Source organism: Ailuropoda melanoleuca, chromosome 17, assembly GCF_002007445.2.
Source record: "Ailuropoda melanoleuca isolate Jingjing chromosome 17, ASM200744v2, whole genome shotgun sequence".
In the NCBI taxonomy this organism is placed as follows: Eukaryota; Metazoa; Chordata; class Mammalia; order Carnivora; family Ursidae; genus Ailuropoda; species Ailuropoda melanoleuca.
This window is the reverse complement of record NC_048234.1, coordinates 1,585,830-1,610,399: the sequence shown is the minus strand read 5'-3', so window position 1 is coordinate 1,610,399 and position 24,570 is coordinate 1,585,830. Positions and strand designations below refer to the sequence as shown.

General features: G+C 61.8%; 1 protein-coding gene across 2 annotated transcripts; it reads left to right on the top strand.

Annotated features, from left to right (window-relative positions):
• Window positions 1-1,212: 1,212 nt before the first annotated feature.
• KIF1C (kinesin family member 1C) lies at window positions 1,213-20,599 on the top strand. Of its 2 annotated transcripts, none has more exons than XM_034647116.1 (22): window positions 1,213-1,673; window positions 1,915-2,045; window positions 2,470-2,546; window positions 2,927-3,106; window positions 3,733-3,798; window positions 4,175-4,353; window positions 4,444-4,555; window positions 4,672-4,749; window positions 4,879-4,944; window positions 5,030-5,105; window positions 5,524-5,602; window positions 5,792-5,937; window positions 7,078-7,247; window positions 7,409-7,488; window positions 7,607-7,682; window positions 12,095-12,174; window positions 12,967-13,061; window positions 15,781-15,864; window positions 16,193-16,379; window positions 16,489-16,561; window positions 17,385-17,987; window positions 19,284-20,599. In XM_034647116.1, the coding sequence occupies exons 2-22, from the start codon at window positions 1,940-1,942 to the stop codon at window positions 19,974-19,976; spliced, it is 3,306 nt and encodes a 1,101-aa protein (XP_034503007.1). In that variant the 5' UTR covers window positions 1,213-1,673; window positions 1,915-1,939; the 3' UTR covers window positions 19,977-20,599. The 2 variants fall into 2 exon arrangements, with proteins under 2 accessions (XP_034503007.1, XP_034503008.1); XM_034647117.1 differs by having other exon boundaries at window positions 1,915-2,049.
• The last annotated feature ends 3,971 nt before the right edge of the window (window positions 20,600-24,570 follow it).

The following is a 24,570-nucleotide window of genomic DNA, read 5'->3' as shown; positions in this document are numbered from 1 at the left end:
GCAGGGGAGGGAGGGGACGCCCGCCGAGGAATGTGCCGGCTGGGGGGGCGGGGAGCCGGGGTCCCGGCCGGCCGCGGGAGCCGGGGTCATGTGCTGTTTGTCCCGCGAAGGCGCAGAGAGGTGCCAGGCCCGGGGCGGCCGTCGGGCGGCCGGGAGGGAGCACCGGGTCCGCATGGCCGCCCGCACAGGCCGGGACCCGGGTCCGCGCGGGGATCACCGGGCGGGTTGCGGGCAGGTGCCCCCGGCCGACCCCCGTGCCCATGCCCCGGCCTCGCCACCCTCTTCCCAGCCCCATAAGCCGCGACGGCGTGACCACGGCGTGTCTCCGTCGTCGTCCCTGCCCTGGGCAGGGTCTGGGGGGTCAGGGCTGTGCTTCCTGACAGCCTCTGTGATCTGAGCTCCTCCCTTCCTGTCCTGGGACACACCAGCCCTGTCCCCCTTCCTGTGCCCTGCCTGGGAAGGCTGCGGAGGTGAGGCCCAGCAGGACGGGTGCTTTGGTCCTGTGGGGCCACAGAAGGGGCCCCAGCATCCTGGTCTGTCTTCACCAGCCTCCACCCTCCTGCCCGTGGGCGTGGGCTGCTCAGCCTCTCCTCCCAGGGTGTGAGCACTCAGGAACCCACATTCCTGGGCTCCAGCCTGGCACCTTCCCCAGGGCAGTGGAAGCCATAGCCCTGGCCCCAGGCTGGGGCTGGGACCTGCCTGCTTCCTTTCGGGGAGACCCCAGTGCTTCCCCGTCCCCCAGTAAAGACACAGGTATTTCACAGGGATCCCCCAACAGAGGAGCTCTGGGGGCTGGTGTGATGGATACAGGATGACCCCACCCTCCCCTGCCCATTGTCCTGGATCCTGAGGAGGAAGTACTGGGGGCTGGGAGAGGGGTTTGGGGCCCACAGGCAGTCCATGGATCCCAGGCCTGGGCTGTACCTCCAGCCCTTGAACTTTGCCCACGGGCTGTTCCTCCCTGTGTGGAGGCTGTGGGCTCTAGGTGGGAGCTGGTTTGTACTTCTTGGCTGGCACTGTGGGGGAATTTTAGGGCAGGTTTTATGTTTGGGGTTTTCTCCCATGTCTCTCCTGGGCTCCTACTTTGTGCTGTCACCCCAGAGCTGCCCTCCCTGTCTAAGATTTCTGTGTTTGCAATCTTCTGTGGTTCCTTCCTTTTCTCCTTTCCTTATTTTCTCCACAGCATGATCTGGATTTTGCCTCCTCCTGTCTTGTACGTCTCCCTTTCTTGGTGTCTGTGATTTTCTATTGCTCTTCTGCCCCTCTTCTTGCCACCGCCAGTGTCTTTGCCTCTGCGTCCCTCTCTCTGAACTGCTTTCTGTCTAGCCTCTCTCTCTCTTCTCTGTCTGGGCGTCCAGTACACTTGTGAGTGACGAGGAATAAAAATATCACGGTCCCTGTCCTTGGATTCACATTGCTTTCAGCCACTCGGGAGGGACCGCCACTTTCCCCTTTTCTAACCTTACCCCCTGCCCCTGCCCTCCAGCCGCGGAACCCCCGACCCACTTCTGGAGCCACAGGTGCCTCCTAACCACTCTTCCCCCACAACCAGGGTTTCCCCCACAGCCCCAGCTGGTGTGGCCAGGCCCCAAGGGTAGGATGGGGCTTCCCCTACGAGGGCCGGTGGCAGCCAGAGCTGATACAGCCCCCTTGGTCTGGGGCCAGGACGCCAGGTAACTCTGGGATGATGGCCCAGGTCCCTGCGAGCTGGGCTATGGCCGGGGAGAGAGGCAGGAACACTGTTGGGCGTCCCTGAGGAGAGTGACATTTGGGAGGAAGGCCAGAGGGCCAGGAGCTAGGTCCTGAAGGGGCTGGGTAGCTGGGGAACGGGGTGGAGACGCTGGGAGAAGACGCGAGGCAATGTCTGGGTCCCCCTGGTGGGGTCTGACCACCTCTTCTGTTTCTGTCCTTCAGCTAAGGAGGGTGAGAGTCGGGAACCATGGCTGGCGCCTCGGTGAAAGTGGCAGTGAGGGTTCGGCCCTTCAACGCCCGTGAGACAAGCCAGGGTGCCAAGTGTGTGGTCAGCATGCAGGGCTGCACCACCTGTGAGTGAGTCCCAGGGGCCTGGCCGGGCACAGACAGGGCAGGCAGGCCCACCACGCGGGCCTGGCCGGCTGGGCCGAACCGAACGGGAGGAGGACTAAGCTGGGTGCCCAGCAGGTGCTAGTTGAAAGGGCGGGGGCAGGGTGGGGGCAGGCTGGCCTTTCCACGCTCCAGTCCCTGGGAGGGGGAATGTTGGCCTGGAGCCCTCCATTGCCCAATCGGGGAGGCAGCCCGGTGGGGGGCGGGTCCTGGGAAGCCAAAATTAGCCATGGTGGCTGGAGGGGGGCGGGGAGTATTAAAGGGGAGAGATGAACCAGGACATAGGTGGGGAGTGGGATGCCTGGACTCCCACAAGGTGGGGGAATGGGCAGAAGTCGGGAGTACCTGACCTCGGCCTTCTTGTTTTTTCTCTTCTTGCCCTATCAGCCATCATCAATCCCAAACAGAGCAAGGATGCCCCCAAAAGCTTCACCTTTGACTACTCGTACTGGTCCCACACTTCGGTGAGGTTGCTGGGGTGAGGGGAGAGCTCAGCAATGAGGAACAGGGATTTAGGTCCTGGGGAGGAGGCGTTGCTGGGCTAGATAGGACCTCTGTGCGATGGGTTGGGACTGGTATGGGAGGGCCAGGACCCCAGGGTGGGGGTGAGTAGGATCCTGACGGCGTGACTGGGACCAGGTTGGCGGGGGGGACCCCTCGGAATGATGGGTCTGGCAGGAAACCGCACAGGACCCTGGCGGAGGTGATTAGGACCACGGACAGGGTTTGCTCAGGGCGCACAGGACCTTTGGCTGATCAGCAGCAACGGGGGCAGACTGTTGGGACCTAGACCCTGAGGACAGAGTCACCTAGGGCTCTCCGGTCTCTGCCTCTGCTTTACCAGGCCGAGGACCCCCAGTTTGCGTCTCAGCAGCAGGTGTACCGGGACATTGGAGAAGAGATGTTACTCCACGCTTTCGAAGGCTACAACGTGTGCATCTTTGCGTATGGGCAGACCGGCGCTGGGAAGTCGTACACCATGATGGGGCGGCAGGAGCCAGGGCAGCAGGGCATCGTGCCCCAGGTACGCCCCTGCTACCGGGCGGTGGCCAGGGCCGAGCAGGTTCAGTGCCCCCGGGGAGGAAGGCGGACTGTGGAGCAGAGACCTGGGTCTCTGAGGCTATGGGGACAGGGGATGTGCTGGAGATAGGGTGGGAGGCTACGTGGACTTCCGGGCCCCGTGGGGAGGGGTCTCTGCCCCCACCGGAAGCAGCAAAGCTTTATGAGAAGAGCCATGGCCTTGTTGTTGGAGAATCCTGGGTTTGAAGCCTGGTTCTGCCACCTGCTGCCCTGTTATCTTGTCTCAGACTTATGCATGAGGGCGGTTCCACCGCAGACTTGTGTACTGTAGTCAGGGTGGTGATTGTAGAGAAAGTAGATGTGGATAACTGGGAGCTGACTAATTCTTCCCGACCTGCGGCACAGTGGCCTTGACCATGGGCTCTGGTGTTAGGGTGCCGGCGTTTGCTTCCTGGCTCACCGGATAGTAGGTGGTGGCCCCGGGCACACGTGAACTCCTCTGAGGTTGCTTTCCCATCTGTAAAACGGCAGCACCTGACCTCATGGGTTTGGTGGGGGTTAAACAGAGCCACTTGGGCCAAGGCCCAGCAGGTCCATTGTGAACAGCTGCTTCTCTGTGTCCCCTTCCAGCTCTGCGAGGACCTCTTTTCTCGCGTGAATAAGAACGAGAGTGCTCAGCTCTCCTATTCTGTGGAGGTGAGCCTGGGTCTTGGGGGGGCCCCGGGCAGGGGAGGGGCAGCAGGGGGCAAGACTACGGGCAGCGTCAGGACTCAGGCAGCCTCAGGCCTGTCTGCAGCCCCGCCCATTACTCACGGAGGCTTCGGGCAGGTGATTTCATCTCTCTGCTCTCGAGTGCGTTCACCCCCGAGATGATAGTCACCGGCCCCACGCCCAGGGCTGTCGGGTCAGCGAGCCTGCATGCGCAAGGTGCTCGGCACGGCGCCTGGGGCGTCCTGAGGGCTCAGTGTCTGCTAGATGCCGTCAGCTGCTTCGCGTCCGGAGAGTTTAGCGTAATTTTTGTTCGCAGTACATTTGCCACACTTGTCACTTCGTACCTGCTTCTCCCACTCAGGTGAGCTACATGGAGATCTATTGTGAGCGGGTGCGGGACCTCCTAAACCCCAAGAGTCGGGGCTCTCTGCGGGTCCGGGAGCATCCCATCCTGGGCCCCTACGTGCAGGACCTGTCGAAGCTGGCCGTGACCTCCTATGCAGACATTGCTGACCTCATGGACTGCGGGAACAAGGCTCGGTGAGGCCGGGGGCCGGAGCACAGGGAGAGGGAGCCAGGCCAGGCAGGTGGGGGGCCGGATGCAGTGACCGGTCCCTTCCTCCCCCCCAGGACCGTGGCCGCCACCAACATGAACGAGACCAGCAGCCGCTCGCATGCCGTGTTCACCATCGTCTTCACACAGCGCTGCCACGACCAGCTCACGGGGCTGGACTCAGAGAAGGTGAGGTTCCTCCAGCCCTGGCTACCTGCCCCTGTTCCTTGCTGGGCGTCCCCTCATCTGCCTGCCCCTCCCACCTCCCACACCCAAGTACCTCCTGCCCTTTCCTCCGACCCCAGGTCAGCAAGATCAGTTTGGTGGACCTTGCTGGCAGCGAGCGGGCTGACTCTTCGGGGGCCCGGGGCATGCGTCTGAAGGTGAGGGGGCTGAGGAGGCACGGGTGAGGTCAGTGCTGGCTGCTGCGGGTGGTGGTCTCTGGCTGGGGGGGAGGCGGGTCCGAGTTGGGGAGGGGGCCCCCATGGCCCACATTCCTCGTGCCTTTCCAGGAAGGTGCCAACATCAATAAGTCCCTGACGACTCTCGGGAAAGTGATCTCGGCCCTGGCAGATCTGGTAAGACCGGGGACTGGGAAGAGAAGCGGCTCTGGGACCGGGGCAGAGGGTGGCTCATCCTGACCCCTTCCCCTTCCACCCCCAGCAATCGAAGAAGCGGAAGCCGGATTTTATCCCTTACAGGGACTCTGTGCTCACGTGGCTCCTCAAGGAGAATCTGGGTGAGCGGCTCCTCCCCTCTCTGTCTCCGGGCCCTGCCGCCCTCCCACCGACCCTCTGACGACGTCTGACGAGTCCCTGTGCCACCCCTAGAATCACAAATCCCCCGGTCATCCCAACCGTCCCCCGCCCCGGGGGACATCCTTGGAAGATGTCCTGATGCTGAGGCGAGCCACGGCCCTCTCTGACCGAATGCCCACCGCTGGCTTCGTCCTCCTCTCGCTGATCTGTTCCAAAGACATCAGAGGTGTCCCTGACCTCACTCCTCCCCATGTCTGACTGCCAGCTTCTGTGGGGAGTTCCAGGACTGGTAGCTTCACCCCATCTTGGACGGTGACCCTGTCGGACCCCTGACCCTGAGACCCAGCCTGACTGCTCTTAGGCCCTAGCCCACGTGAGCTTTCCCCACTCATCTTGCAGGTGGGAACTCACGCACGGCCATGATCGCGGCGCTGAGCCCCGCAGACATCAACTATGAGGAGACCCTCAGCACACTCAGGTGAGGCTCTGGCGGGAGCGGGCGGCCGGGAAGGGGCCAGGAGCCGGGAGGCCGGCAGCTCGGGACCCCGGCTTGGAGACAGGCCACGCCTCGGCCAGACCCAGTGTTTGACAGTCTGGAGGAGGGAGGGAGACAGGCCACGGACCCAGGGGCGTTGGGGCTGCAGCCACCCGCCCCCTCCTCCTCCAGGTACGCTGACCGCACCAAGCAGATCCGCTGTAACGCCGTCATCAATGAGGACCCGAACGCCCGGCTGATCCGAGAGCTGCAGGAGGAGGTGGCCCGGCTGCGGGAGCTGCTGCTGGCTCAGGGGCTGTCGGCCTCCGCTCTGGGAGGTAGGGCTCCAGGGGAGGGCTGCTCAGGGACGCCCCCGCCAGCCTCGTCCCTCGGCTGCCCGCGCCCGGGCCTGAGGCCGGAGAGGGCCCGCCGACCGCGAAGCTCTTATGCCCCGTGGCGTGGACGCAGATATGCAGAGGGGACGTCGCAGGCCTTCAGACAATGCAGAGCTAGGGGACCGATTCCCTGGGGGAGTGAGGATTCAGGGGGACCTTGAGGACCGCGGCAGTGAAGGAGCGTGGATAGATGGCCAGCCCAGCGTTCATGCCTCGAGGAGTAAATCACGTAGGAGAGGCCGCGGGGGCACCTGCCTCCATAGACGGTCTTATGGACCGGCGGGTTCTGCTGGCTGTAAGCAAAGCAACAGTGGAGTGGTTTCGTTGTTTGTTTTTTTTTTTAAGATTTTATTTATTTCACAGAAAGAGATACAGCGAGAGAGGGAACACAAGCAGGCAGAGAGGGAGAAGGAGAAGCAGGCTTCCTGCTGAGCAGGGAGCCCGATGCAGGACTCCACCCCAGGACCCTGGGATCACGACCCAAGTCAAAGGCAGACGCTTAACGACTGAGCCCCCCAGGTGCCCCTGTGGAGTGGTGTCTACAACGTGACACTCAGCCCCCCGACGCCGGATGGTGTCCTGGTTAGGGGCTGTGTAACCCGTGCCAGCCGCATCACATGTGGACTCGGTGTCTAGTCCCAGGGCCCTTCCCACCGCGGACAGTTGGGGGCCGAGGGGCACAGTGGGGAGAATGGGGGTGTCCGTTCTTGGGAAGAGCAGGGTAAGGTAGACGTGATGTCCCTCCTGCATCTGGGGGGGAGGCTTGCAGAAGGGAAAGTAGTCGGGTCTCTCTTACCCCAGAAGGCACATGTGACGTGGAGCAGATCAGGGCTCACTGCGGCCGAGGACTTTCTGATGGAGTCACCTCTCAGCCTTGTTCAGTAATGAGCTCTCCATGCCTGGAAGGGAACAAGCGGACACCCGGTGCCCATGTGTCAGGGCCGCAGTAGGGGATCTCCCTGCTGGGCGAAGGTTGACCGCATGTCTTCCTGAGTCCTGATAGGCTGGTCCCTGCTGAGACCTCGATGTCTCTGACGAGCTCCGTGCTTTCTCAGCCTCCTCTGACCTCTTTCTCCCCGTCAGGCCTGAAGGTGGACGAGGGGAGTTCCGGAGGTGCCCTGCCAGCTGTGTCGTCCCCCCCAGCCCCGCCTTCACCCTCACACCCCTCCACACACAACGGCGAGCTGGAACCCTCATTCTCCCCCAATGCTGAGCCCCAGATTGGGCCCGAGGAGGCCATGGAGAGGCTGCAGGTGGGCAGATGGAGCTGGCAAGGGGAGGGAGGCTGGGGGCTGCTGGGAGTCTAGTTCTCCAAGGCCAGAGTCAAGGAGGAAGGAATCCCGGGGGCAGCATGGCCCCCATGGTGGGTACCTGTCCCAGACCGCCCTGAACCCCACCTGTCGTGTGCCCCCAGGAGACGGAGAAGATTATCGCCGAGCTGAACGAGACATGGGAAGAGAAGCTACGTAAGACGGAAGCCCTGAGAATGGAGAGGTGCGAGGGGCAGGCTGACAGCTGGAGCCCTGGAGGGGTGCAGCAGGGAGGGGAGGTCAGGCCCTGCAGGGAAGGAGCTCACGGGTCCCCATAAGACCATTTGTCTCTCTGCCTCCAGAGAAGCGTTGCTGGCTGAGATGGGGGTGGCCGTCCGGGAGGACGGGGGAACTGTGGGCGTCTTCTCTCCAAAGAAGGTGAGTGAGGGTCCACTGAGGGCTAGGAGACCCTGGAAGGGTGAGAGCAGAGGGTTGGGGGGCCATGGACAGGCATGAGCCCCAATTCTGATCTCTGCGTTTGTCCCATGCCCACTGCCTCCTGTGTGTGGTCCGGCCTCCTGCCGACAGTCAGCCCACGGCCAGTCTTGTTAGGTGTCCATGGCTCTAGAGGCCGCAGATGGATGCCAGGGTGGGGCACTTCGGTGGGGGGGGGGCGCGGTTCAAGAACTGCTTGGAGTCCACGTGTTAACAAATGTATGAGTGTGTGTGTGAGTTCACATGGAATTTGTCTCTGATTCACGAGAAACAGGCTTTAGTAGTTACCTCCGGGGGCAGGGGGAAGAGGTGGGAGGCTGGGGGTGAGCTGCAATGGCTGTGTGTTCACCGTGTGCTCTTCCGTGTTGAATTTTGTGCCCCGTGCGTGGGTCACGTGCTTGGGAACGCTGTCAGACACGCGCTCACGAGAGGGTGACGGGCAGGGGTACGGGCGCTGAACTGTAGGATGCGAGGGTCCGTGCAGCTGGAGACACGTGGAAACGCTTCCCAGGGACGTGGTTTGGCACATGGGCCCTGGAGGTCGCACAGGATGTGGGTGACAGGAGCCGGGTGAGTGTCAGGCTGAACGTCGTGGCCCGTGTTGGCCGAGCCGGGCACACCAGCCCCTGCCGCCTGCCTGCTGTGGGGTGGGAGCCCAGGGGAAGGAAGGAGGTGGGGCAGGAGTGGTCAGACTCGCCCAGGGGCAGGAGAGGCCCTTGGTCTTCACCGGCTGGCAGGACACAGGCACGGACCAGTCAGAGAGGACGCAGGCTGTAGGCTGCCAGTGTGGATGTAGGCTGTGTGCGGGTGGAGGGTGTCACGGAGGGTGTCGCAGAGGCCCGGTGGAGCAGAGTGGGAGCTTCTGGTCCTTCCGGGGAGCTGGCCTGGCCTCTTGTCCACAGCATGAAGCTCGCGGGATCGGGCCCTGGTCAGGTGCACTGTGCTCAGCGTAGGACGGGGCTTCCTGGAATAGGTGGGCGGTTATTGGAAGGAGGTCCCTCCTGATCTCATAAGGTCGGGCAAGACTTCATGAGAGGGGTTTGTCCTGCCCAGCCTGAGGCACAGCCAGGGAGTGAGAGGGTGTGGCCGGGGTGACTGGGGGCCTGGTCCGGGGCTGGGCCCTCAGGGCTTTGGGGGCCCCTCTGTGGTCTGCATCTGGGACGAGGGCCCACAGATGGCTCTCCATGTGGTTTGCAGGTATGCAGGGGTGCTGGGTGCCCCTGATGGGGGGGATGTTTCCTGGAGGGCATCACGCTGCACAGGGACGAGTGCCACCTCCTAAGGCCTGGGGACCAGCGGACGGGCTTTGTTGGGTTTGGTTATGAATTGTTCCTGTAAGGAGAACGTGCACGTCGGGGCGCCTGGGTGGCACAGCGGTTAAGCGTCTGCCTTCGGCTCAGGGCGTGATCCCGGTGTTATGGGATCGAGCCCCACATCAGGCTTCTCCGCTATGAGCCTGCTTCTTCCTCTCCTGCTCCCCCTGCTTGTGTTCCCTCTCTCGCTGTCTCTCTCTCTGTCAAATAAATAAATAAAATCTTCAAAAAAAAAAAAAATAGGAGAACGTGCACGTGGTACCAGGAAGTGAGTGCAGTGGAAGGGAGAGCTTCCCTCCCCTCCATGGTGCCTGCGCCGTTGCCCGTTTCTGATGTGTTCATCCAGGGGTGGTCTGTGCGCAGACAGGCGTGAGCCATGCACATTTGTCCCCGTGTCCCTGCACACTGCCCTTCTCTGGACCAGTGGTGGTTCCCTCCCTAATGCTTCTCCAGGGGCAGGGTGTCCATGTTCCGTGTGTTCTTTCTCGTGGTGTCCGAATATTAGAGTGGATGTGGGATTGCGTTGAACCAGCCTCTTGCCCGTGGATATTTAGGTGGCTTTGTGTTGACACTGTAAGCCGCATTCCGCTGCGTGGCCTTATGGGTAGGCTTATGGTCTCGAAGACGGATTTCCAAAGGTAGAGGTTTGGGGTCTGTGGTCGCTGCAGGAGATTTCGGTGTATTTTGCTGAAGTGCCCTCCAGAGATCGCAAGCGTGCCCTTTTACACTCCCCGGAGCGCAGAGGGAGTGCCCGCGTTCGTGCACCCTCGTCAGCCTTCTGGTCTTTGCTGGCCCGCTGGTGAAGAGGGCGTGTTAGGCTGACTTACTGTGGTGTCCGCTCAGGGGGTGAGGCTGCAGGCGTTTGCACGTGAAGTGGCCTGGGTACTGCGGGGGGGGGAGCTGCTAGGCTCTGGGTTTGGTGGGGCTGGCTCTAGCCTGGAACGCTCTGGCGGGGATCCGGTCCTGCAGGAAAAGCTAGTTGGTCTCCAAGAGAGCGGAGAGCCTTCCCGGGACTCCCACCACCGGGCCCACGGACGTCTTAAATCACTGATTTCTGCCTGGCTCGGGGCCTGCTTCCTGGGGGCCATGGAAGGTGGGCAGGGCCAGACTCTGGGTCCCCCATCCCCAGCCTCGGCCCCAGCATCTCCCTGCTTATCTGCTTGACGTGTTAGGCTCGCAGGTACAGTTTCATCTGAACAAAGGGTTCCCGGGCCAAACAAAGATGGAAGAGCAGTGCCCTAAATCATGTCTCCTCTCCCGAGGGATAGATGGCATTCTGCTTTGCAAGCCCATCTGTGTCTGCCGTTCCCAGAGCAGGCCCGATGCTGTGGTGAGGGAGGCCGCGAGTGGGCCGCGAGGAGGGTGGCGGCCGTGGCAGTTGGGTGCCAGGGTTGGAGTAGGCGCCCCCATCCGCATTGTATCCACCACAGCCGGCACTGCGCTCGCTGTTCGCGGCGCTCCCAGAGAGCCATGGGCCAGGACCCTGGCTGTTCCCCGCCGTCCCCGCCATGCTGTGCTCTCCTGCCTCGGGGCTCCCGTCCTGACTCTTTCTTCTGTCCTCGTCCCCCTCCTGTCCTCCCCCCTCCCTGAGCTCCAGAGGTCCTTCACAGCTCCCTCCGTGAGCGCCTCCCTGAGGTGGTGGCACTCAGCTCCCTGGGGACAAAGGGACAATGAAGGAGGGAGCTAAGGGAGGGCTTGAAAAGGTCAGAAACTTCTGTGGAGTGTCCGTTTTCCACTTGTCGTGGGTTCCACCCCGAGCTGACTCTGTTTCCCCTGCCGAGGGGCCAGCAGCGTCCAGCTGAGGCTCATTTGTGGGTCCCCTGCACTTCCTGGGGTCTGGCTGGTAGAAAGGCCGCAGTAAATCCTCACAGAATGCGGGCAGGGGATCTCGTGTTCAGGTGGAAGGCTTCCGGATGCTTTATGGATGAGGTGGCACTTGAGACAGACCTTGAGGAACAGGAAGTGAGTGGTTTTGACCCGGGTGGGGGGTGCTGGGAGAGAGGCTGCTCCAGGCCAGGGAACCTGGGAGCAGCTCCCGAGGGCGGTCAGGGATGCAGGGGGCCTGCTTCTGGACGGGGTGCTCTGCCGTCCACAGGGCAGGAGCACAGAAGGCGAGGGGGCACCTGGGACGGGGCTGGGACACGTGGGCTGGGGTCCTGACCTGGAGGCCCAGGGGTACCTGTGTGAAAGCAGGCTCGAGTCAGGCGGCCGCGGGGCGCCAGCCGGAGAGGTCTGGGTAGAGAACCATCCCGCTCGGCGATGCTGCGTGCGGGCAGGAGGCAGGCCTGGGCGGTGAGGGCCGAAGGAGGCAGCGGACGGAAGGGAGGGAGACTTGCCTGGGCTTGGCCGGCAGGGCCGTGAGGGGGTGGAGGGCTGAGGCCGGCTCTCCGGGCTGCGCACAGTTCCGTGCCTGTGCCGGGCGGGGGTGTCGGCAGAGAAACCGCAGTCGGGAAAGGTGCTTCCGGGGACGGCACGGGCTGGGCTCTTGGTACAGGACAGCGTCCTGACCAGCCAGCTGGGTGTGCGGCCTGGGTTCGGTCGGGGAGGCCCCGGGTGAGGCAGCCTGGGGTGGCCGCGGGAAGAGCGGGGAGTCTGCCGTGAGCAGCAGGTCTCTTGGTGTTACTTGCTTTTGCATCGAGCTGATACTTCCTACCGTTCAATTATAAAAGTCGTCTGTGTTCCTAAGAAACTCGAGCTGCAAAGAGAGGTGGGAAGTGGGGTCCCCTCACCCAGCACCCACTTGCACTGTCCACACGGGGCCAGTGGCACGGTGAAGGGAAATGAGACAGGGAGGCAGGGGGACAGAGAGGGGGACGGGGAAGGCAGAGGCGAGGGCCAGGGGATCCTGAGGTCTCTGTCGAGGACATGGATGGCTCGGCCCACGCAGGGGACCTGGGGCCGTCGGGGACCCGGACGGGTGGGGCCGGTCTGTAGCCCTTTGTGTGTGTGGAGGTGGTGTGTAAGTGGGGGCCGGGGGGCGAGAGAGCTCCCCAAGGTGGGGGTGCAGCAGGCACGCCTCTGACCGCTCCCCTCCTCCCTCAGACGCCGCACCTGGTGAACCTGAACGAAGACCCGCTCATGTCCGAGTGTCTGCTCTACCACATCAAAGATGGCGTCACCAGGTAGCCTGTGCCCCGCGTCTGTGGGCAGCCTCTCCCTGTGCGGTGTGGTTGCAGACCCACGGCCACACCGGTGACTCCCTTTTCCGGTGACCTTCCTGGAGACACCCCGGAGCTCAGGACAGCTGCCCGTGCAGCCCAGCTCGCCCCCTGGGCTTCCTGAGAAGTTGCAAGCCTGGCTGCTCAGCGGCCATCCCCTGCACCCACCACTTTGGGAGGGGTGAGACGCCCCCGGGGACCAGCCTGGCTGTGGGGATAGCTCCCCGATTTCCTGGGGCAGAGGAGCGGGTGGAAGCCCAGACCACCGCGTCCTTAGCCATGGCATCCCTCACGGTGCGGAGCAGTGCCCGCAGGGTGGGTGGCTTTGCCGGCTAACGCCAACAGAGCCCCGGGGCTCGGGGCCTCCGAGGTCACCTCCCGGAGCCAGCGGGGTGAGGGCGCCCCTTCTCCCACCATAGGCACGTACAGCTGTCCTGGACGATGACCCTGGGTAAGGACGGAGCCCTCAGGGTAGTCAGCCCTCGGGGTGGGGGGAGCCCGCGCTGAGGGTGCCCGGCCCGCCCCAGGCTCCCTTTGCCCTCCCGTAACACGGTCGGACACGGGCTTCCGAGTCAGGCGGGTGTGGGCTCGGATCCCAGCTTCGGCGCTGCCGGGCCGTGTGACCTTGGGCAGGCTCCTTTACTTTCTGAGCCTCCGCTTCCAGCCTGACTTAGGGAGTTGGGTGAACTTGCGTTCAGGAGGGGCGTGGCGGATGTCCGCCACGTGCTCAGGAAACGTCGGCCCTTGCTTCCCCAGGGTGGGCCAGGTAGATGTGGACATCAAGCTGACCGGGCAATTCATTCAGGAGCAGCACTGTGTGTTCCGGAGCATTCCTCAGCCGGATGGAGAAGGTAATGTTTAGGGTGAGAGCAGAGCAGCCACTGAACGCAGCCCCATCCCACACTGGATACAGACACCAGGGAGGGTCCCTATCCTGGGAGCGAAAGGGCAGGGAGCGGCGGGGGCCCCAAGGCTGACCCAGAGCACCGTGGCCCACGTGGGGGTGACGTTTGGTGAGGAGGTGGTCCTGCCCTCTTCCTTGGTTCTTTTAGCCTCAGATAGCGCCCTGGTTATTTCCTATGAAAAGCTGTATTTGTTTTGGTGGAATATCTGAGTTTATCTCTGCAAAACCCGGTTCTGTCCAGCGATGACCACAGAGGCTCCTGGCCCCTGTGTCCCTCTGGCTCTAAGACCCTCAGAGAATTTTAGCCCTAATTTGGCCGTAGCAGCGAAAGCGTCGAGGAATCACAAGACGTAAGGGTGAAGGTGGCAGTCTGTCTGATTTATCGACAAAACGATGCTTGTGCAGTTCAGAGTGGTTTCTGTTTTTGTTTTTTTAATCATAATTTATTTTTGAGAGAGAAAGAGAGTGAGTGCATACGCACATGCGTGCAAGTGGGGGGAGCAGAGGGAGAGGACCTTAAGCCGACTGCACGCCAAGCGTGGAGCCCGACATGGGGCTCGATCTCACGACCCTGAGATCATGACCTGAGTCGAAATCAAGAGTGCACGCTTACCCGACTGCGCCCCCAGGCTGTGTGTCGAGGTCGCCATTTTGTCCTGGGCCAGTCATTGTTTTAAGAAGTGGAACGATTTGGGTTTAGATTTGGGTTTACTCGGGCCCAAGTGGAGCCGGGCCCTGGGAATGTAGGGCAGGGAGGCAGGGTGCCGTACATGGGAGCGCTCGCTCGGCTGAACCCGTGCGTGGGCCTCAGAGACTGAAGGAGGGGACGGGGAGATGGGGCACCTGTGGTCAGCCATTTGTAAGATCAGGAAGGGCTCCATTGTGTGGCTTGTTGCTGAGCTTGGACACGTGCCCGTTGGGCTTTGGTGGGGGTCAGGGTCGGCAGCTGAACGCAGCGTGTCGGCCCCGTGGGCTTCTGCTGAGTTCCTGTTCTGTGGCCACCTCCAGCCACGTGCTAGGTGACAGCCAAAACCACACAGGGCCTGCGGAGCGTGCCCCCGCTTGCGAGCGCAGAGTGTGTCTGGGGAGGTGGCAGGCAGGCCCAGAACAGTTCCTCAGCCGTGAAGGCAGATGCTGATTCCGGGCCCCAAAGCGTGGGGGCCGTAAAGGTTGGGTCACGTGCGGCAGATTGAGATTGGAGGTGGGAGCCGCGCAGAGCGGACTGGGCGGCACAGCGGGGCTGTGGACGGAGAGGAACAGTTCTCCCTGACCCTCCAGCTCGGGAGGGAACCGCAGCTCACGGGGTTGGGACATGCGCCCAAGACCACGCAGCTAGACGCCGGCAGACGGCATCCGGACGCCCCGTGGCCGGCTCGGAGGCTGTGCTCTCAGCTCTGCCTCCGTGCAGGTGGCTGTGGGCGCGAGGACGTGGACAAGGTGCTCCCCGCGCCAGGCCCCGCCTCCTCCGTCACGCCGTCCCTGCACCGCTAGATTATCTGCTGATTGACTTGTTGTCTGAGCTGCTAAGCGAGCTCTGTGACAGCCGGGTGTCTCCAGGTTATTTTCAGGACCTAAAATAGCACCTGGCACATGGTAGGGGGGCAAGGTACTTGTGGACTGAGTGAATGAATTTGGGGGCATGGTGGGAAAGGGAGGGAGAGACCGGTACCCCCCATGACCACCCCCCAGCCCTCTCCTCTGCCACCGCCTTCCTCCTGCCTGGCCCTCGAGGTGACGAGGTGATGGATTAGAGTCTGCCTTCGAGCTTGCGTTCTGAGGCTCCCCCTGTCCCGTCACCAGCCCTCTTGCTCCTGGAGCTGCGTTCTCTGCTTGCCTTCCTCTCCCACAGCCTCACGCCACAGTCCTTCCTGCCTGCTTTATTACTTTTAGTGGACACAGGAACTCAGGTCCACGTAGTGATTTCTGTGAGCCTTGCAAGCATTCTGTAAGGAAGGACGTACTCACCCCGGCTTACAGAAGCCACGGAGGTCAGACAGCTTGCCCAGCAGCCCTCCCCTCAGGCACGGCCGAGGTTCCGTGACGGTGGGGCGCTGCTCCTGGAGGGCGGGGAGCTGCCCTGTGCTCCGTGTCCAGCAAGCAGCAGGTTCCAGGGCTGTGTACGGACTGAGGCGCACCTCGATAGATTTTTAAGTCGGGTCGGCTCTATCTTGTCCTGTGGACACAGTGCTCTGCTGGCTGTGGCTTGGGAAGGGCAGGCAGGGGGCAGTCTGTAAGGTGCGTCAGGCAGTGGGCTGGGGGCTGCGGGAGGAGCCCGGGCTAGGCCAGGGAGAGCATCCATGGGAAAGGAAGGAGTGCCCATCTGCGGGGGGGGCGGGTGCACAAGTCACAGCCTGCCAGCTGCTGGACACGAGAGACCCAGCCCTTGGAGAATGACTGCTTTGCCGAGCCCCTGCTGGGGAGGATGGGGGGCACCAGGGAGCCCCTGCAGAGGCTTCTGGAATTGTAGCTGGGGCTCTAACCCTCCTTCTGCTCTTCCTTTCCTGTGCTGCCTGCCACCAGAGGGGCCGTGGCACCCCTGACAGGTACTGGGGGGTGGGCCTGGGGGTGCATGCCCGTGTTCTGGGGGTACTGCAAGAGGGGCGTCTGTGACTGTCACCCCCTCCCCCAGGGTCTAATGGCCCCATTTCCTCTCTCCCTCTGCACAGTGGTGGTCACCCTGGAGCCTTGTGAAGGGGCCGAGACCTACGTCAACGGGAGACTGGTGACCGAGCCCCTGGTGCTGAAGTCAGGTAGAGGAAGCCGTGCGGGAGCCGGAAATAAGCAGGAGACAGCGTGAGCATGTGAAGGAGGAAGGGGCCAGAAAGTGATGAGGCACTCAGCTCTCCGTGTCCCTTGTAGCCCTGGGGAAGCAGGAAAAGGGTGCCAGGCTCCCCCGATTCCGTTTGGCTGTCAGGGAGGAGAGTCAGCAGGGACTGTGACTACCGTCAGACTCGGAGTGCTGGGAGAGAGATGGTGTCGGGGTCCTGGACTTGTGGGCAGGGCCCCGTACCCCGTGGGCGTGGGGGTGTATTTGGTGCTGTGGGGGAGCAAGCCCACCTTCTCTGCTCCCCTCCCCAGGGAATAGGATCGTGATGGGCAAGAACCACGTTTTCCGCTTCAATCACCCGGAGCAGGCGCGGCTGGAGCGGGAGCGAGGGGTGCCCCCGCCCCCCGGGCCGCCCTCCGAGCCCGTCGACTGGAACTTTGCCCAGAAGGAGCTGCTGGAGCAGCAGGGCATCGACATCAAGCTGGAGATGGAGAAGAGGTGCGGGGCGAGGGCGCTCTCTGGGCCGTCCCCCAGCCCGCCGTCGGCCACCCCACTGCGGTGGCTCCGGAGCCCCGAACAGCTCTTCTTCCCCCCCCCGCCCGCCCAGGCTGCAGGACCTGGAGAACCAGTACCGGAAGGAGAAGGAGGAGGCTGACCTCCTGCTGGAGCAGCAGCGACTGGTGAGGGCTGGGCGGGGCATGGGGGTGGGGAGCGCATGTGCAGAGGGATGGGGGTGCAGGAGGGGCAGGGGGCGCAAGCGCAGAGGGACTGGAGGGGGTGTGGGAGGGGCCGAAGGCACATGCACACACGGACTGGATTGGGGAGAGCGGGTGGTGCGGGGGCACACGTGCAGAGGGACTGGATGGGGGGCAGGGCATGGGGGACACACACAGACTGGAGAGGCGGTGGGGGGGCGTGTAGAGGGCATGCGGAGTGGCATGATAAGGGCCAGGGGGGCGCGGGGGGCGCAGAGAGGGGCGCGGGTCAGTAGAGGCGGGAGATGGGCTGGCTGTTCTTTAGTCCAACTGGTTTCAGTTCACGCTGTCTGAGCCAGAGTAGGGAGTGGGCGTTGGGTCGAGGGGTGGCCGTGGTGTTTAGGAGGAGACAAGACAGGACGGTGACTCGGGGAGCAGACTGGGTGCAGGGAGTCCCCTCCCCCCACTCGAGTAGGGCTTCCCGGACTCGACCTTCCTGATTTTTACCATATCCAAGTACCGCCTGTGCGGTCATTGACTTGACATTGTTGTTTAAGCGGACTTACTCTTCAGTGTGCGGTCCGGTGCTGAGCGCCGATCTCTGTGCGGGCCACGCGGACTCTGTATAGCTACCGCTCCTGCTTGCCCATCGCGCTCTGCCAGCCGCTGTCCACGCGCCTGGCGTCCTTAACTCCTCAGCGAGTGTCTGCGGGGGAGGCTCGTTCCTTCCCTCCTACAGCCCAGCGGGGGTCGAGCGCGCTCGGCAATGTCCTTACCCCCCCGCCCCGTTCTCTCTCTCTGGCCCCAGTATGCGGACTCGGACAGCGGCGATGACTCGGACAAGCGCTCCTGTGAGGAGAGCTGGCGGCTCATCTCCTCGTTGCGAGAGCAGCTGCCCCCGACCACGGTGCAAACCATCGTCAAGCGCTGTGGCCTGCCCAGCAGCGGCAAGCGCAGGGCCCCTCGGAGGGTCTATCAGATCCCCCAGCGGCGGCGGCTGCAGGGCAAGGACCCCCGCTGGGCCACCATGGCCGACCTGAAGATGCAGGCCGTGAAGGAGATCTGCTACGAGGTGGCACTGGCCGACTTCCGCCACGGGCGGGCCGAGATCGAGGCCCTGGCCGCGCTCAAGATGCGGGAGCTGTGTCGCACCTACGGCAAGCCCGAGGGCCCCGGGGACGCCTGGAGGGCCGTGGCCCGGGATGTGTGGGACACGGTGGGCGAGGAGGAAGGCGGCGGCGGCGGCGAGGAGGGCGCCCGCGGGGCCGAGGTGGAGGACCTGCGGGCTCACATCGACAAGCTGACGGGGATCCTGCAGGAGGTGAAGCTACAGAGCAGCAGCAAGGACCGCGAGCTGCAGGCCCTGCGGGACCGCATGCTGCGTATGGAGAGGGTCATCCCGCTAACCCAGGTGCGGAGCGCCGGCCGCGTGCACCCTCCCCCCTCACTCCTCCGCCTGCCCCCGCTCCCCGTACAGTTCCTCCGCTCAGTGCAGTCAGCGAGTCCCGGCCTCGCCGTCCCGGGGCGCGGGCTGAGAATGCAGATCTCTGAGCGCCTGCTCAGTTCGAGTCTGGGGACGAGTCTGCGTTTGTAACGGGTATCCAGGGGTCTCAGAGGTACAGCGGAGCTTGAGAAGCCCTGTAGGACGCGCACAGTTCTGAAGTTGCCGCTGGAGGCGTGTGCGCGTGCGTGTGCGCCCCGGGGACCCCCCCCCACCCCCCCGGGACTGATGCCTGAGCAGCGGCCGTGCTGGGCACTCCTCCTGCACCCCTCATCTAACCCTGACAACAGCCCTTGAGGGGCAACCCTGGCTTGCACGGATTCACTGAACAAGTAAACATCTGAGCACCTGATGTATGCCCGGTGCTCACTCCTCACTGCTGTTCCTTGCGGCGGACACTCTGTGTTGTGTTCCCGCTTGCCTTCCTGATGCATGGCCGGCAGCCACGAGCCGGCCGGCGGGGGGGGGGGGGGGGGGGGGTTATTGACGGCTTACCTTCTCCTGCCGTTGACTCCTTGCTGGTCCTGGATCCCGCTGGGCACCTGCCGCCTCGAGGCCTTTGCGCCTAGAGTGCCTTCCCCCCCACTTCTCCAGGTGTTTGCTGCAGTGACAGCCTCTTAGTGGACCCAGGTGGCAGCCACCTTCACCCCGGCTCCCGTCCCCTTCCCTACACTGCTCTTCACCCAAATGTACACTTTTCTATAAAGCACATCGCGTCCTTCGTTACAGCTGCTCTTCTGTGATGGGAATCGTCTGTGTTGATAATAGTAGACACTTCTGATTTCTCACGGCAGCGTAGTCTTTGTGCTGTGCTCTGTGTTTTCTCATTCATTGATCAGCTGTCTCTCCCCCTAAATGATGGCAGGTGTTTCTCTTACGTTGGCACGGACTGCTCCGTCCCCGGGACACGTTATTTAATCAGCAGGGTTTACCGGGTGCCTGCCCGGTGCCAGACCCGAGCTACACGCTTACGGGGTTAGCAGTTAATTCTAACACCGGCCCTGTGCAGCACGTACACGAGGATCTAGACACAGGGAGGTTACTGGCCAGGGCGCAGACCACAGCCACAGGGAGTGGCAGGCCAGGATCAGCTCAGACCTCTGTCCCAGACACCTTGTCGCCAAGCCCCTCTGCAGCCCCTCTGCCCTCAGCTGCTCAGCGCTCGGCTCTCCTCACCGCCCTTCTCTGTCGCCCTCTCACCCCCAGGATCACGAGGATGAGAACGAAGAAGCCAGGGAAGCCGCCTGGGCCGCGCCCCCGGGGTCGGAGGAGGCGGCGGAGGAAGCACCCGGCGAGCGCGCGCCCCAGGCCCCAGCGGCGCGGCCCTCGTCGCCGCCCCTGTCCAGCTGGGAGCGGGTGTCGCGGCTCATGGAGGAGGACCCCGCCTTCCGCCGGGGTCGCCTGCGCTGGCTCAAGCAGGAGCAGTTGCGGCTGCAGGGACTGCAGGGCGCGGGGGGCCGGGGCGGGGGACTGCGCCGGCCCCCCGCCCGCTTCGTGCCCCCTCACGACTGCAAGCTGCGCTTCCCCTTTAAGAGCAACCCCCAGCACCGGGAATCGTGGCCGGGGGCGGCGGTCGGGGAGGCCCCCGTGGCGCCCCAACCCCCGGAGGAGGTCGCGCCCCTTCCGGCAGCCCCCGCGCGCCGGCCCCCGAGTCCTCGGAGGTCCCACCGGCCCCGCAGGAACTCCCTGGACGGAGGCGGCCGGTCCCGGGGAGGCGGGTCCGCGCAGCCCGAACCCCAGCACTTCCAGCCCAAAAAGCACAACTATTACCCCCAGCAGCCCCAGCCGTACCCGGCGCAGCGGCCTCCGGGGCCCCGCTACCCGCCCTACACCACTCCCCCGCGCATGAGGCGCCAGCGCTCGGCCCCTGACCTCAAGGAGAGCGGGGCCGCCGTGTGAGCCCAGCCCGGCCGGGGGGCAGGGGGAAGCCGAGCCGGGAGCAGAGCAGCCGCCGGAGCCGCCGCTGCCCCAGGAGCCCGGGGCAGGGAGGCGACAGGTGGGCGAGAAGGTCCGAGTAGGTGCTGGACGGCGTGGGAGAGGCTGGGCCGGAGGCTGGAGGAAGGGAGCGCGCACGGAGTTGCCCGGAGCGAACCAAAGTGAAGGAAGAGGATGGGAGCTGCCTCGGGGCGCCCCTCGCAGGGGGGGTCCCCACAAATGCTGCTAGGGGTGGGGTGGGGGGCTGGGGTGCTGCGTAGCCAATGTTTGACTTTCTTTTCAACTGGGGCAAAGGGGAGAGGACCTAGGGTGAGGCGTGTTCTCTTCCGGGCCCCTGTCCGTCTGTCTGTCTGTGGTGGGCTTCTGTTTCCAGGGAGGTGAGGCGTCGCGCGATCGCAAGTCATTCCCCTCCCCTTCCAGGCCTCCTGCTATATTTGGGGGACCTGTCTGGATTCTGGTTTGGCTGGGGTCCCGTGAGGATGTGGGGCCCTTCAATAAAGGATAGCAAACACAGGGAGCTTGGTGCTGGTTTGGTTTGGGTTTTAACGGAGGTGTAGATTATCTAAGTAAAAATGCACAGATTCTAAGCCTGTGGCTCAGTGAATTTTTATACAGGTGTGTACCAGCGCGGTCACCACCCAGATCAAGATCTAAGACTGCTTCGGTCTTGGTTTCTGGAATGTTCTGCATCCCGTGACTCCCACTTCACAGTGCTTGAACCCCTCTTTATTTCCCTTTGCTTTAGCTTACCCAGGGCTCCACCTCTGCCCCCAGCACGGCCCTGGGTCCTGCACAAAGGAGAGAGGGAGGGACGAGGGGAGGTAGTGGGAGACCCACTCGACCGTGCCCAACTGGCTGTTCCTAAGAGGACACGGGGAATTTGGGGGGCAAGGTGGGGTCCAGCTCCACCCAATCACCTCACTGTCTGGAAGGTCTCCCAAGGAGCCGGAATCCTGTTGGGTGTTGAGCAGTGAGTGTATGGTTGGTCAAGCTTACTGCACCTATCCAATTGTTTTTGTCCTGTCTGTGTCCCCTGCTTTTCGGCACGGCGTGTTCAGCATTCCAAGCGGTATTTTGTTTTGAGACTGTGCGGGAAGGATGCTGCCGGCTTGCTTTAATGTTCTGAGTTGGAGGGACGCGGACGGCAATGCCCTCTGGGAAAGGTTTTGGAGGTTACATCGTATCCCTGCAGGCACCTTGCCTCTGGAACCCCCACGCGTTCATCCTGTTCTCAGGAAAACACGGCAATGTTTGAAAAAGTGAGCTGTTTGCCCACAGCTTCCTGATGTCAGTCTGGAGGCACCGGCGGCCAAAACCATAGACATTATCCCAACTGCAGCCAAACCACTGCTCTGGGCGAGGGTATGATATGTTTACTGTTGGTTTCCACACCCTGATGCTGGCTACCTTTCTTCTGGCAGCTGCGACTGCCAGGCCTTCAGGGACCCGCTGGCAGTGACCCAAGATCTGGAGTGTAATGGATAGTTTGGCGACACTGTTTACTTGAGCAGTTTATAATCTGGTCAAGGAGACTAAATGTAAGAAAGAAAATGATAGAATGCAGCTTTCCCTGTCGGTCGGAGCAAGCCCAGTGGTACCCACAAATACTGTGGTGCTTGAGATGGGAAAGCTCAGTACTTCTTTGTTTAAAGATTTATTTCTTTATTTTAGGGGAAGAGAGCGCGCAGGTGGGGGGGCAGAGGAAGAGAGAATCTCAAGCGGACTCCCCACTGAGCGCAAGCTGGAGGCAGGCTGCATCTCATCACTCTGTGATCAGGACCTGAGCCGAAATCAAGGAGACGCTCCCCCGACTGAGCCACCCAGGCGCCCTGACGGCTCATTATTTTATTTATTAGTTTTTAAAAGATTTTATTAGAGAGAGAGTGAAAGCATGAGCTGGGGGAGGGGCAGAGAGACAAGCAGGCTGCCTGCTGAGCACAGATCCAGCTGACTGGGGTCTCGATCCCAGGACCTGAGCAGAAGATAGACGCTTAATCCACTGAGCCACCCAGGTGTCCCGAGTTCAGTATTTTAAAATACAGTTGGGTTATTTCCCCTTGAAGACTGCCCTATATAAATGGGTAGTATTTACCAATTTTATCCACTTCATCTTTCCAAATCAATCTTTAATTTTTTTATTTTTATTTTTGTTAAAGATTTTATTTACTTATTTGAGAGGGAGAGAGAGTGAGAGAGCACGAGAGGCCGGAGGGTCAGAGGGAGAAGACGACTCCCTGCTGAGCAGGGAGCGAGCCCAATGCAGGACTCGATCCTGGGATTCCGGGATCATGACCTGAGCCAAAGGCAGTCGCTTAAACCGACTGAGCCACCCAGGCGCCCCAAATCAATCTTTTAAAATGTGATGAACTTTAGATTTTATTTGCAGAAGTGCCCACCGACCCTACCTGCTGCACGTGCTTGCACCCCACCTGCATGCTGTCCTTAAGGCAACCCTGGAAAGTTGGTCTGTTTTGTGTCCGCCTTTCAGATGGGAAGGCTGAGGTCTGAATAGATTAATGGATTGCCCGAGGTCATACAGTTCTTAAGAGACAAAGTTAGGGCTCCAGCCGTGGTGACTAGACTCACGCCTCCAGGATGTCACATGTCACCTTTCCTCCCAGAAGCCACCATGACCTCTCACCTTAGGTGCGCTCATGTATTTCCTGAGTCAGCCTCCCACTTCTGGCCTCCGCCAAAGCTGCCCCCTGAAGACACGGGAGCCACTGTCTGTGGACCTCCCCCCGGAATCATGGGCAGAAGCCGCTCCGACAGTCTGCCAGCTCTCTCCCCCGCTCTGTTTGGACATCTCTTCCATTTCACCCTTGGTTTCCTTGGAAATTCCATTTGCTTGTCTTCATGTCTCTCCTTGGAGGGGCCTCCTTCCTTTCGTTAGTTATTCTTTGGGACTTTCTGGTTTTTTTTCACCTGGAGCTTGGGGATCTTGAATAGATTTGGGGAATCGCAAAGCCTTCTTTGCGAACAGCGTTTTTCAAAGCTTTCTATACTATCTAGCTTCTACTTTGGTTTCTTTTGAAATCCTTCTTTTCCCTTTTAAAGCTTTACCATCAGCAGCTCCCTGATGACGTTTTGGCTCGGGTGAGCCTTGGGCAGCTACTACCTGCCATCCCCGGAGACCCCCCACTCCTGCCAAATCACCATCTCTGCCTACATCATTGTGCCCCTTCGTGTGGCGTCTGAGACCCTGGGGGCGCTGCGGTCCTGCTTCCCGTATGGGTAGAATTTTATTGGACGCCACCCAAGGCAGGCTGGCTTTAAGTATCCCACCTAACCTAACTTGGCTTGCCGGCTCTCCTATGGCCCCGATACTCTGTGCCTGTTCGTTAACGTATCCAGCCACCCGTGGGACTCCTGGGTGGCTCAGTCGATGAAGCGTCTGCCTTCGGCTCAGGTCGTGATCCCAGGGTCCTGGGATGGAGCCCTGAGTCAGGCTCTGCTCAGTGGGGAGCCTGCTTCTCGCTCTTCCTCTGCTGCTCCCCCTGCTTGTGCTCTCTCTCTCCGACAAATAAAATCTTAAAAAAAATATCCAGCCACCCTTAAGGGTGGCTCAGTGTTTGCCTCGCTCCAGGCCCAAGGCCAGCAGTTTCTGCCTCCTTGTACATGTTCCCACTTCTGTCTCTCTTGGAAGGCAAGAGCAGACTGGCATCGTCCGGATGGGACGTCCCCTCTAAAGGTCTGGTCACCAGATGGGTGTCGTAGCAGCTGCTTCTCGTCCCAAAACAAGCCCACGGTTATAGGAGCTGCCACGAACCTGCAGTGTCCCTGACAGCCTCACCAGCGAGCACGTCTGCCTCGGCTCCCCCCACTGCCCCGGGAATCCCTGGAGAAGGAACATGTTTCCAGATACCTGGGAAGGTCTTGGCTTGAGCTCCTGTAGCTCCAAGCTAGTGGCCCAGGCACACGGACTAGCCTGAAAAGCTCTTTTTTTTTTTTAATTATAAGATTTTTATCTATTTATTTGTCAGAGAGAGAGAGAACACAAGCAGGGGGAGCAGCAGGCAGAGGGAGTAGCAGGCTCCCCGTGGAGGGGGGAGCCCGATGCAAGACTGAATCCCAGACCCCCAAATCATGACCTGAGCCAAAGGCAGACGCGTGACCAACTGAGCCCCCCAGGCACCCCGAGCCGGAAAAGTTCTGATGTTTAGCCAGCGAAGCTTTTTTAGAAATGACCATGAAAAATGTTCTCCTTTTGGCAGAGCGTTCTCAGCTCCAGAAGAGAAGCAGCTCCCCTTTCTCCAAGTTCAGGGCCGAGTCCCCACCTGGGAGGGCACACAGACCTGGATTGCGACCGCGTCACGCATTAGCTGTGTCGGGCCTCGGTTTCTTCTCTGTACACGGGACTAGCAGCCCAAGGACACCGTTGGGAAGATTTAGTGAGATAATACATGAAAAGGGCCTGGCACATATGGGGAGCCCACGGTTGGTGCCCTCCCCTTTTCCTTGTTCTGAACTGGAAATGAACCCATGTGAAAGAAGGGGGGCGCCGCACGACAAGGTCAGCTCCGGGGTGATTGCTCGCAGAGGTCTCCAGCTCAGCCCT

Bases quoted from the DNA above. Each gene is read 5' to 3' on its own strand.
- KIF1C (XM_034647116.1), top strand. From the start codon at position 1,940: ATGGCTGGCGCCTCGGTGAAAGTGGCAGTGAGGGTTCGGCCCTTCAAC. The intron at 2,547-2,926 runs GTGAGGTTGCTG...CTGCTTTACCAG, and splicing joins CGTACTGGTCCCACACTTCG to GCCGAGGACCCCCAGTTTGC. The intron at 12,175-12,966 runs GTAGCCTGTGCC...TTGCTTCCCCAG, and splicing joins ATCAAAGATGGCGTCACCAG to GGTGGGCCAGGTAGATGTGG.